The 10997-nt window shown below is 58.8% G+C and overlaps 1 protein-coding gene across 3 annotated transcripts; it reads left to right on the top strand.

Annotated features, from left to right (window-relative positions):
• The first annotated feature begins 550 nt into the window (after positions 1 to 550).
• On the top strand, positions 551 to 9883 carry DLL1 (delta like canonical Notch ligand 1). Of its 3 annotated transcripts, XM_081251156.1 has the most exons (12): positions 553 to 961; positions 1579 to 1991; positions 2178 to 2474; positions 3203 to 3263; positions 3492 to 3749; positions 5575 to 5635; positions 6153 to 6283; positions 6405 to 6574; positions 6690 to 6906; positions 8034 to 8829; positions 9017 to 9134; positions 9232 to 9883. In XM_081251156.1, the coding sequence occupies exons 2-12, from the start codon at positions 1938 to 1940 to the stop codon at positions 9235 to 9237; spliced, it is 2169 nt and encodes a 722-aa protein (XP_081107282.1). In that variant the 5' UTR covers positions 553 to 961; positions 1579 to 1937; the 3' UTR covers positions 9238 to 9883. The 3 variants fall into 3 exon arrangements, with proteins under 3 accessions (XP_081107280.1, XP_081107282.1, XP_081107281.1); XM_081251154.1 differs by having other exon boundaries at positions 551 to 961; positions 3203 to 3749; XM_081251155.1 differs by lacking the exon at positions 553 to 961 and having other exon boundaries at positions 1037 to 1991; positions 3203 to 3749.
• The last annotated feature ends 1114 nt before the right edge of the window (positions 9884 to 10997 follow it).

The following is a 10997-nucleotide window of genomic DNA, read 5'->3' as shown; positions in this document are numbered from 1 at the left end:
GGTTGCGGGTTGAGGCGGCCAGGCTAGAGGGTCTTTAGAACATGTGCCGGACATTGTTGCAGAGGCCGCGGCGCGCGCGGAGGGGAGCTCTTTCTCTCCGCATTGTGCGGGGAGCAGGTGCGGTCTGCATTACCATACAGCTGAGCGCACAAAGAGCCACTGATTCAGCCTCGCACAATAACAGACTGCCTTAATGACAGCCACGCGAACGACACACACCAAACTCACTTTTTACCAAGCAGAGGGAGGTCGAGGGGGGAAGACACTGGAGAAAGGGGCCGGAGACCCAGGAAAGGTGTCGGAGGCCGAGAATAGCGCCCGGAAGGGTGCATGTGTGTTTTTGGGGCGGAGGGGGGGCGGTGGTTTAAGGCGTCAGGATCCCGGGCGCTAGCCGGACCCCGCCCCCCAGCGGCCGCCGACCAGCGCGGGGACACCCCGAGCTCGCGGCAACAGTGTCGCCGGGGGCGCCGCGCTCGCCCCTGTGTTCCCAGACGCAGAGTCGCCGTCCTTGCCCGGAGACGTCTGGGTGTCAGACCTTCCCAAACTTCCCGAAACTGCCGCTGCCCTCTCGCCACCCTCTGCCCGCCGCTCGAGGCTGCCCCCTCCCTCTCGTGCCCGGTCCCCCGCCCCGGAGACTCCTCCTTAGGAAGAGGCTGCCCGGGAGAAGGGGCGGCCCACCGGGAACTGGGCCTCCGACTTCGCCCCCGCCGCCAGACCCCGGCCACGGCGCGCAACAGGGACGAAGGCGGGCGCCGCGGCGACCGGAGAGTTCCCGAGGCCGGACGCGGCCTCACCCGCCGGGTGGCTCTCGGCAGGGGAGGGGCGCAGCGCCACCCCCGCGGGTCCCGGGGCCTCTGCGAGCCTGTGGCCGGGAGGGCAGCGCCGAGGAGCTCGGGCGGCGGCACCAGCCTCGGGCGCAGAGGGGATTCTTGCGGTGAACGTTTTGCAGGAATGTAAATGAGTGCGTTTCGTGCGGTGGGGGGCTGGGGGCGGGGGCAGGGGAGGGCCGGGGGCGGGGAGGGTGGGGGCGGGGAGGAGGGTTGCACATTTTACAGCTCACTGACCATTTGGCGATCCATTGAGAGGAGGGTTTGGAAAAGTGGCTCCTTTGTGACAGCTCTCGCCAGATTGGGGGGCTGCTCATTTGCATCTCATTAGCCATGCGGGCGGCCGGCGGGATATAAGGCGGCGGCGCGGGGCGAGCCCGAGCCCCTGCGCGCCCGCGGAGCCCCGGCCGGCGCCGCACCGGACGCACAGCCTGGCGCGCAGCCTCTGCCGGGACCCGGTCCGGGACCCCGGGTGTTGACCTGGATGGCACTGGCTGGGTCCCTGGTAAAAACTCGGGTCCAGGGCGCTCCCCGGACCGCGGCCACCGAGTGAGCTGGCCGGGCCGCACCCGCGGGCGCTCCGCCGGCGCCGGATTACCGCCTCGCGCGTGGGATTTCCAGACCCCGGCTCGCTAATCGGACTCTCGGGGAGCCCTGCAGCTCGTTGGGAATTAGGCTGAATATCTGGACGCTTTCTCTCCTCTCTTTTTTTCTTTCTTTCTTTCTTCCTTTTTTTTTTTTTCCTGCGAAGAATCTTGAGACAAAACCAGGAAGCAGACGACCCCTACCTACTCGTCGATTGGAAGAAAGAGGGGAAAACCGAAAGTTGCCGCGCCAGAAGCAATCTCTCCGGGGAGCCCCCCCCCCTTTTTCCCCTCGTGCATCCCCGGAGCCGCAGTCGCCTCCGCAGGGAGGATCTAAGGAACCTCGGCCTCCGCAAGAGCCGGAGACGTACCCTTGAGGAAAGAAGTCCGGATAATCCCAGCCCGAGGCAGAGCGGCGGCGCTTTCCTGCCCGCGCCCCTGGAGACACCTTCCTCCCCGAGCATTCCCTGGCGATTTCAGAAGAGAAGGGGGACGCGAGGAGAGCGAGCGCGGCTGGCGGTGCACCATGGGCCGGCGGTGCGCCCTGGCCCTCGCCGTGCTCTCGGCCCTGCTGTGCCAGGTAAGTTGCCAGGCGGGGTCCTAAGGGCCGCGCCGTCAGGTAGGCTGTCAGCGGGGCTCTCCGGCTCCCTGTGGCGTCAGGTGGGGGGACCCGGGGCGCGGGCCGCGCGGGGGGCAGGGCCCGGGGCAGGACGCGGCCGGGCGGGCTCCCCGCGCCCGGAGCCCCACGCCCTAGCCTCGCCCGCAGGTCTGGAGCTCCGGGGTGTTCGAGCTGAAGCTGCAGGAGTTCGTCAACAAGAAGGGGCTGCTGGGGAACCGCAACTGCTGCCGCGGGGGCGCGGGGCCGCCGCCGTGCGCCTGCAGGACTTTCTTCCGCGTGTGCCTCAAGCACTACCAGGCCAGCGTGTCCCCCGAGCCTCCCTGCACCTACGGCAGCGCCGTCACGCCGGTGCTGGGCGTCGACTCCTTCAGCCTCCCGGACGGCGCGGGCGCGGACACCGCCTTCAGCAACCCCATCCGCTTCCCCTTTGGCTTCACCTGGCCGGTGAGCGCCGCACCTGCGGGCGCGGGGCGGGCGGGGCGGGCGGCAGGTGGGCAGGGAGGCGGCCGCCAGCCCTGCTCCGGGGCGCGGCGCGCGGCTGGGCCTGGGCAGGTGGGCGCCGCGGTCCGCGGGGTCCTGGGGCATTGACTCCACGCCCGGGTGATCTGCAGGCAGGCGGCGGCGGCTGGGGGGGGGAGTGTGGGAGGTGACAGCCGGGGTAGCGTGAGGCAGAGAGGCTGAGGACCCGGGACATTTCCGTATCCGGTCTCTGCGCCTAGCCCCCAAGTTGAACGGGCCCCTTCACTTGGGAAAGTTCTAGTTCCCCAGCTCGTGGACCGGCTAGTCTTTCAGTCGCCCTCGCAGCCTGACAGCCCCCAGCCCCCTCTGCTTGGCTTCTTCCCCAGAAGGCTGCAGACAAGCCCCGCAGCCCCGCCTGCTGCGCGCAATCGTTTTGCCTTTTCTTTTTTCTTTTCTTTTCTTTTTTTTTCTTTTTTTTTTTTTTTTTACCGCGATATCCTGTACTAACAGGCTGGAAAAACACGTCAGGAAACCACTCTTTAAAACGTTCTTCCATTTCCTTAAGGAAAGTGAAATCAGACAAGAGATGTACAGAGACACCCCCCCGCCACGACACACTGCACACAGATCTGCGAAGACTTGGTTGTCCCGAAAGCTTTGATTCTTTTTTAAACATTTCTGGTTTACCTTCTGTCTCTTCCCCCTTCCTCCAGGGAACCTTCTCTCTGATCATTGAAGCTCTCCACACTGATTCTCCTGATGACCTCGCAACAGGTAAAAACAAACCAAAAAACTCCCAAACTGTGCAAACTGCGTCTCCAGTTATTATGTATTTGAGTTCAAATATCCCCAGAAACAAACGTCTACGTCTTTCATTCTGCAAGTTCCTCTGGAAGGCTGAGAAGAGTCTTCAGCCTCCTTGCCCAGCATCCTTTCCACCTCCCTCACTCCCCAAGCCTCTGGGTTCCCAGTCAGAACCAACAGAGCATCCTCTTCCTGCAGAGAACCCAGAAAGACTCATCAGCCGCCTGGCCACGCAGAGGCACCTGACGGTGGGCGAGGAGTGGTCCCAGGACCTGCACAGCAGCGGCCGCACAGACCTCAAGTACTCCTACCGATTCGTGTGCGATGAGCACTATTACGGGGAAGGCTGCTCCGTCTTCTGCCGCCCCCGCGACGACGCCTTCGGCCACTTCACCTGCGGGGAGCGCGGAGAAAAAGTCTGCAACCCTGGCTGGAAAGGCCAGTACTGCACTGAGCGTGAGTCCCTGCGGGAGGCCGCCGCTCCCTCAGTTTACCCCTCCCCCCGGCGGTGGGGACATATTCTCTGAGCTGCTGGCGTCTTGGGGTTTTAGCCCCGGAGAGATGTTCTGGTGGGGAAACCGGGGCCGGGGAGCCGGAGAGATGTGCTGAGACCTCACAGTTAGCCAGTGGCAGGTTGGGGTCAACTCAGACGTTTTAACTTCCGCTATGGGAAGCTGCCTTTCTTAATCAGGGAGGATTTTGGACACAGGGCCAGGGGTCAGGAAGTAAGCCTGAGGGAAGGGAGGGAGGAAGGAAGGGAGGAACAGAGAGGAGGCTGTGTGCAGGGCGTGCTTTTACCAAAGGAGTTCTCTTTGCCCAGACAGCTTCTCATTGAAAAGTGCTTCATTTTCTCTCCGGAGTTGGTGTGCTCGGCCTGTTTAAAAACATTCCACTGTTCATGACATTTTCACTCGCAGGGTCTATGGACGTGGGGGGTGTGTTTTGAGGCCTGGGCCTGCCGGCCCTGCTTGGGGAGGGCTCTGCTTGTCCTGCTTGCGGGATGCTCACATAGCACCCTGCCTGGGAGGGGGGACATACCTTTACAAGAGTGACTTAGGCCCTGCCTGCCCGTAGTTCTGTATTCTCAGGCAGGCAGGGTAGCTGCACAGGTGCAGGAGGCGTAGGAGGGTTGTGAGGACCGGCTGGCTCCTGGGCCTGGTTCAGCGGGACCCCACTTGCCTCACTGCCACCTCGCACTCTAGGTGTCATGTGGGGTGGGTCCTAGAGCTTCCCCAGAAACGCCAGGGAACTTTCCTTCTGCCCCCGAGCCTGGGAACCTTCTCTGGCAGGACAGAACCTCTCGCCGGGAGGTGCAGTTTCTCAGTTTGGATTTGCGCGTACCTGCAGCGTCATTGTCGCTCAGCGCGCTCAGCTTTCCACAGCTCCTTTGAGCTCGCCTTGGCCTGAGCTGGCTCTGTTGTCTTAAAAACTTGTGGAGCGGCTTGTTAATGAGTTTCATAACCAGGAGAAGGGAGCCAGCTGAAACCTCAGCCTCCAGCCCCCCCACCCCCTCCGGGACCTCTGGCCGGCCTGCCGTCTCCCTCCTGGCCACCCTCCCTCTCCCTCGCCGTGGGGTTGCCATAAACGTAAACTTTTTTCTTCTTATTCAAACACTGGAGTCTGTCCCCGCCCCCAGCTCGCGCGTGCCATCGATTAGATCTCTCCGGGGATAGGCGGCTGGGACGCACGCCTGTTCCCATTGGTGGAAAGGGCGCACGTGTGTGTGTGTGTGTGTGTGTGTGTGTGTGTGTGTGCGCGCGCGCGTGTGTGTGTGCGCGCGCGCGCGCGTGTGTGTGTGTGTGTGTGGTGTACACGCTGGGGTGTGTGTGAGGGGTGGGGGCACGGGGGGCGAGGGGGAGGCCGGTATTGTTGCACTGGGGCAGCTGCTGGGAGAGAACAGACAATAGAGCAGCTGTCTTGCCCTGGTACTCTGCATACCAGCTGTCCACCCTTATCTACACACACACTTTCTGGGTATTAAGAGGTGGAGCTTTGTGCATAGAATTGGGAAGTGGGGGAGGAGGAGGGGGAAGGACTTCTGACCCTCTCTTAGAAGAAAAGGGACCGGGTGGGGGTGGGCTTCCGCGCTCTTTTGTCCTGGAGCCGCTGTGTTAAGAAGAATGCTCCTCCTGGGCTGAGTAAAGTCCGCGGTGGTTACCGGGCAGGACGGTCGATGCCCGGGGCTGGGTGAGGCTCTATGGCGGAGCTGGGCACGGTCTGTAGCCCTGTTGTGCCGGGGGCCACTCTGGTGGGCTTGACCCTGTGCCTTTTCTTCTTGCAGCCATCTGCTTGCCGGGGTGCGACGAGCAGCATGGGTTTTGTGACAAGCCAGGGGAATGCAAGTAAGTTTGCAAAAGTTGCTTTTTTCTTTTTCTTGCTGCCCTTTTACACCTAGTGTATTAGTAAAGCATCTCTAGATGCTCTTTTGAAAACCGCAGGTAAGATTAGCTGGTTGGAGGGGGCTGTTTTTCTGTGTTTCTACCAAATAAATACATGGACAGGCATAGGGTCAAGGGTTGTCATCCATCTAAGCTCCTCCATGGTTGTGGAAATTACAGATGGAGATTTAAAAAGAATTGGCACAGAAGAGGAGAGAGTTTAGTTGGTTCTCAAACTTCGCAGCACGTTAGAATTACCTAGAGATGCTACCCTGGTTGGCCCTTGGACCCAGAGTCAGACCCTCTGACGTGGGACGAAGGCATCCATGTGGTTTAAAGCTCCTGAGGACGGTCCAGTGTCCTGCCTCGTTTGAGAACCAGCGGTGTTGATGCTGTTGGAAGACAGTCTCTCGTGAGTGGGAAAGGTGTTGCTAGGAACCCGGTAGCGTCAGCGTCCACTGACTCTGTCCTCTCCTCGAAGGTGCAGAGTGGGCTGGCAGGGCCGGTACTGTGACCAGTGCATTCGGTACCCCGGCTGTCTCCACGGCACCTGCCAGCAGCCCTGGCAATGCAACTGCCAGGAAGGCTGGGGGGGCCTTTTCTGCAACCAGGGTAAGCCTCCCGTCCCCCGCCAGGCAGCCTGGCTTCCCTGGCGCTGTCACGGGGAAGTACAGTCTCCCGAATTTAACCCTGGGCCTCCCTTCTGCTCCTCTTCCTGTCTCCACCCTCACAGACCTGAACTACTGCACACACCACAAGCCCTGCAAGAATGGGGCCACCTGCACCAACACGGGCCAGGGAAGCTACACTTGCTCTTGCCGGCCTGGGTACACGGGGGCCAACTGCGAGACGGAGGTGGACGAGTGCAGTGCCAGCCCCTGCAGGAATGGAGGGAGCTGCACGGTGAGTCTGGCCACCGTGGGCTCTCCGGCCGAACCGGCAACCCTGGTTTGAGACAGACCGTGTGGGTCCCTCGGAACGACGTAGGAAAGCTTTCTTCATCTTCTCCATTACTCAGGACCTCGAGAACAGCTACTCCTGCACCTGCCCGCCTGGCTTCTACGGCAGGATCTGCGAGCTGAGTGCCATGGTGTGTGCCGACGGCCCCTGCTTCAACGGGGGACGGTGCTCGGACAACCCCAAGGGAGGGTACACCTGCCGCTGCCCTGGGGGCTTCTCTGGCTTTAACTGTGAGAAGAAAATGGATTCCTGCAGTTCCTCACCCTGTTCCAATGGTAAGGGGGCCGCCTGACCCATCCGAGACTTTGTCCAGCGGTCCACACTGGTGAGAACGCGTCAGAAGCGCAGAGTTTAGTTGCAGGCTGAGTTCATCACTTTATGAGCTGCCTTGAGTTTCAGAAGCCTTTTTGTCTGAACAGTGAGAAACTGTTCATAGAACTCTTATCCCCGAGTCTGGAAGCACCCAGGGAGCGAAGAAGGCAGGCAGGGGCGTTCCTTGTCCACAGGGCCCGGCGCAGGTGGAGACGCAATGACCTGCGCGCCGTCCTGCGGCGCCTGGGGTGCTCGAGACTCCGAACGTCAGCGGGTCAGCCCCAGCGCCAGCCCAGCCACTGCGCTTTTGGAGGGAAGCCCAGCTCTGCTCTGTCACCAAGCAGAGCTGTCTGCTGCGAGGATGTATGGTCTCCACGAGTGGGTGGGATGCCCTAAGCAAACTCACAGAGGGGGAAGCTGGGCCCCAGACAGGCTGGACCATTCTGGAAGCTTCTGGAGCTTCTGCGCGGGGTGTGATAATCGATGCAGAGGAATCAGCTTGCTTTGCTCTCCATGCTCTGTACAGAAGGTGTGGCAGTCCTGGGGTCAAGCTCTTTCTCCTGTTGGTTTCCAGCCACTGAACCAATAGAGCAGTGGATGCTTCATGTTTAGAGAGGAAAAAGAGGCAGGTTTAGCAGGCTTGGCTCTGGAAGGACAAAGACCAAACCCCAGCCTCCTCCCTCCCTTCCTTTCTTCTTTTCTCTTTCTTTCTGTTTCAAGTCTTACTTGTCACTAACTGTGTAACCGTGGGCAAGCACGTCATCCTCTTTAAGGCTTGGTTTCCTCATCTGTAAACTGGGTCCTTTGTTGGCTTGCTGTGAAAGTGAATGCAGCACTGCAGGCAAAGCGTTTTGCACGGTGCATGTCAGGAGGTATTAGCCTGTATTTTTTAGGTGATTTCTGGAGCTCGACCAGAAACTCCACCCCGGCCCTCGCCGTGGGCTTGTGTTTGATGTATGTTGTCTTAAGCGGTGGCCTCTGTCCGGTCTGCCCCTGTGTCTCTGTTCTGGTGTGTGACGCAGCGGCCGGGGCAGCACGTGCTTCAGGGCATTTTCTGGGTGACAAGCCACTGCCCTTGTCTGTGTCCCAGGTGCACAGTGCGTAGACCTTGGCGATGCTTACATCTGCCGCTGCCAGGCTGGCTTCTCTGGGAGGCACTGTGATGACAACGTGGACGACTGTGCCTCTTCCCCGTGTGCCAACGGCGGCACCTGCCGGGACGGCGTGAATGAGTATTCCTGCACCTGCCCCCCCGGGTACACGGGCAGAAACTGCAGTGCCCCCGTCAGCAGGTGTGAGCACGCACCCTGCCACAACGGGGCCACCTGCCACGAGCGGGCCCTCCGCTACCTGTGTGAGTGCGCCCGAGGCTACGGGGGCCCCAACTGCCAGTTCCTGCTTCCCGAGCTGCCCCCGGGCCCTGTGGTGGTGGACCTCACTGAGAAGTACGTGGAGGGCCAAGCCGGCCCGTTCCCCTGGGTGGCCGTCGGTGCGGGCGTGGTCCTCGTCCTCACGCTGCTCCTGGGCTGCGCTGCCGCCGTGGTCTGCGTTCGGCTGAGGCTGCAGAAGCGCCGGCCCCCCGCCGACCCCTGCCCAGGGGAGGCGGAGACCATGAATAACCTGGCCAACCGCCAGCGGGAGAAGGATATCTCTGTCAGCGTCATCGGGGCCACGCAGATCAAGAACACCAACAAGAAGGTGGACCTCCACACGGAGCCCAGCACCGAGAAGAACAGCCTCAAGGCCTGTGACCCCGCCGTGGGCTATAACCTGCTGCAGGACCTCAAGGGTGCCGCTGCCACCGGGGAACCCCACAGCAAGCGTGATGCCAAGTGCCAGCCCCAGGGCTCTGCGGGAGAGGAGAAGAGTGCCCCGACCCTCAGGGGGTGCGTGCTATGGGCCAGAGGGGACAGGCGGGAAGGCCAGCTGGGGAGGGTGCCTGACCCTCGGGGGGTGCCTCGGGCCAGGCTGGGCAGGGGGACCAGCTGACTGTGTTCCTCCAAGCCCTGGTCACTGTCCTGTTCAAAAATGTTTTCACGTGTTGACTGTGGTTCTCTTTCTTCTCCCTTCTAGTGGAGAAGCAGCTGAAAGAAAAAGGCCGGACTCTGTGTACTCCACTTCGAAAGACACAAAGTACCAGTCGGTGTACGTCATATCCGAGGAGAAGGACGAGTGCGTCATCGCAACTGAGGTCAGCGCACGGCTGCCCGACCCACCCTCGGCCTGGCTGGGTCGGAACTGGGCCTATGACTTGCGCTAACCTCCCCTCTGTCTCGTGGCCCCTCTAGGTGTAAAGTGGAGGTGATGTGGCGAATTCCCGTTTCTCTTAGAATAAGTGAACTTCCAAGGATATCTGCCCCGACGATGCTGCTGAGAGGAGCGGAGGTGCTCGTGACTGCTGCTGGGAAGCCAGGTCCTCTTCCTGCCGAGGGGGCGGCCGGCAGGTGTTCCAGGCGCCTGTCGCACTGCCTTTTAGGACGTTTCCATTGCACTATGGACAGTTGCTTTTAAAAAATATATATTTAAATGAATGGACTTGATCACTACGTAAGAAGCACGCACTGCTTGAAGTGTATATTTTGGATTCTTATGAGCCAGTCTTTTCTTGAATTAGAATCACAAACACTGCCTTTATTGTCCTTTTTGATACTAAAATGTGTTTTTTCTAGGTGGAAAAAAATGTGCGTTATTTTTTGGATTTGTAAAAATATTTTTCATGATATCTGTAAAGCTTGAGTATTTTGTGATGTTCATTTTTATAATTTAAATTTTTGGTAAATATGTACAAAGGCACTTCGGGTCTATGTGACTATATTTTTTTGTATATAAATGTATTTATGGAATATTGTGCAAATGTTATTTGAGGGTTTTTTTTACTGTTTTGTTAATGAAGAAATTCCTTTTTAAAATATTTTTCCAAAATAAATATTATGAACGACATCCAGAGGTGTACTTACTCACCCCTCGTCAGAGCAGACTTCCGCTCACACTCGTCCGAGGCCGTGAGGCCAGAAACGGCCTCTGCTTTTCTGTTTCTCAGGTCTTTGCATAGTTTCATTGGACTGTTGAAAAGCAACTTTCCTCGCTCCTCTCCCCACCTCGGAGAACCCTCCAAGGGTCCCCATCAGGACAAGGAAGGGGCAGGCGCGGTGTCGCTGGTTGCTTGGCTCCCTGAGCATCCCCTGAACTCCACGGAAACCTGAGGGCACAGACACCCGCACCTCACGACTGGTCGGTGCTGAGAAGCCTCGGAGCTGGTCACCTTCCATCTGAGCCTTATTTTTATCAGGACCGGAACAAAGCCTCATTTTGGATTAAATACACACGAAGCACTTTAATGTTGCCGTGACAAAGGCTTTCGGTCCTAGAATAATACTTACTCATTCATTGGTTTGTGGGTTTATCTCTAGCTAATTCAAAAGAGTTACCTCCTAATTCAACCACAGTTGCCATGGGACAGACAACAGCAGTGATAAAAACACCCTTCTTGAGTGGTTACTACTGGCCAGGCTGCTCCTCCACGTGAATTATCTCATTAATCCTCCAAGACAGTAGCTTCTTACTCCCATTCTATAGCTGAGGAGACTGAGGCTTGGGGGAGGTGAAGGTACTTGCTCGGGGCTGGTAAGTGGCAAAGTCAGCATTCAGATCTGGGCAGTCTGGCTCCAGACCCTGGTTTGATCATTATCTGTCAGAAATTCAGCTTCTTATTGAGAACAAGACAGGGATTTAACAGACCGCATCACTGGTGCCATTCAGTGGTTCCAAAGGATCCGTGCAGATGGTCAGCTCTCGAAGACAAGTTAGTGTTGGGGAAAAGTGGTTTACTCCTGGGGTCAGAGGGGAACAGGCAGAGGGCTTAACTAATTAGAGGGAAGAGGTTGCCTTTGTCCCAGCGACTGTGATGAATTTATTCCATTGGTCATTATTGTACAGTCAGAAATTCTGGACTCTTCCTGCAGAGGAAACACAAAGCAAGCTGTGTGCTAACCGGTCTTCATGCCCATCCTTGTGTGTGTAAAGGATGGAGATGCATGTGCAGTGGACTGGAGAC

This window comes from Mesoplodon bidens (assembly GCF_964165515.1).
Source record: "Mesoplodon bidens genome assembly, chromosome: 12".
Taxonomy (NCBI): Eukaryota; Metazoa; Chordata; class Mammalia; order Artiodactyla; family Ziphiidae; genus Mesoplodon; species Mesoplodon bidens.
Note: the sequence above shows the minus strand (reverse complement) of the source record. Positions and strands in the feature narration are given on the sequence as shown.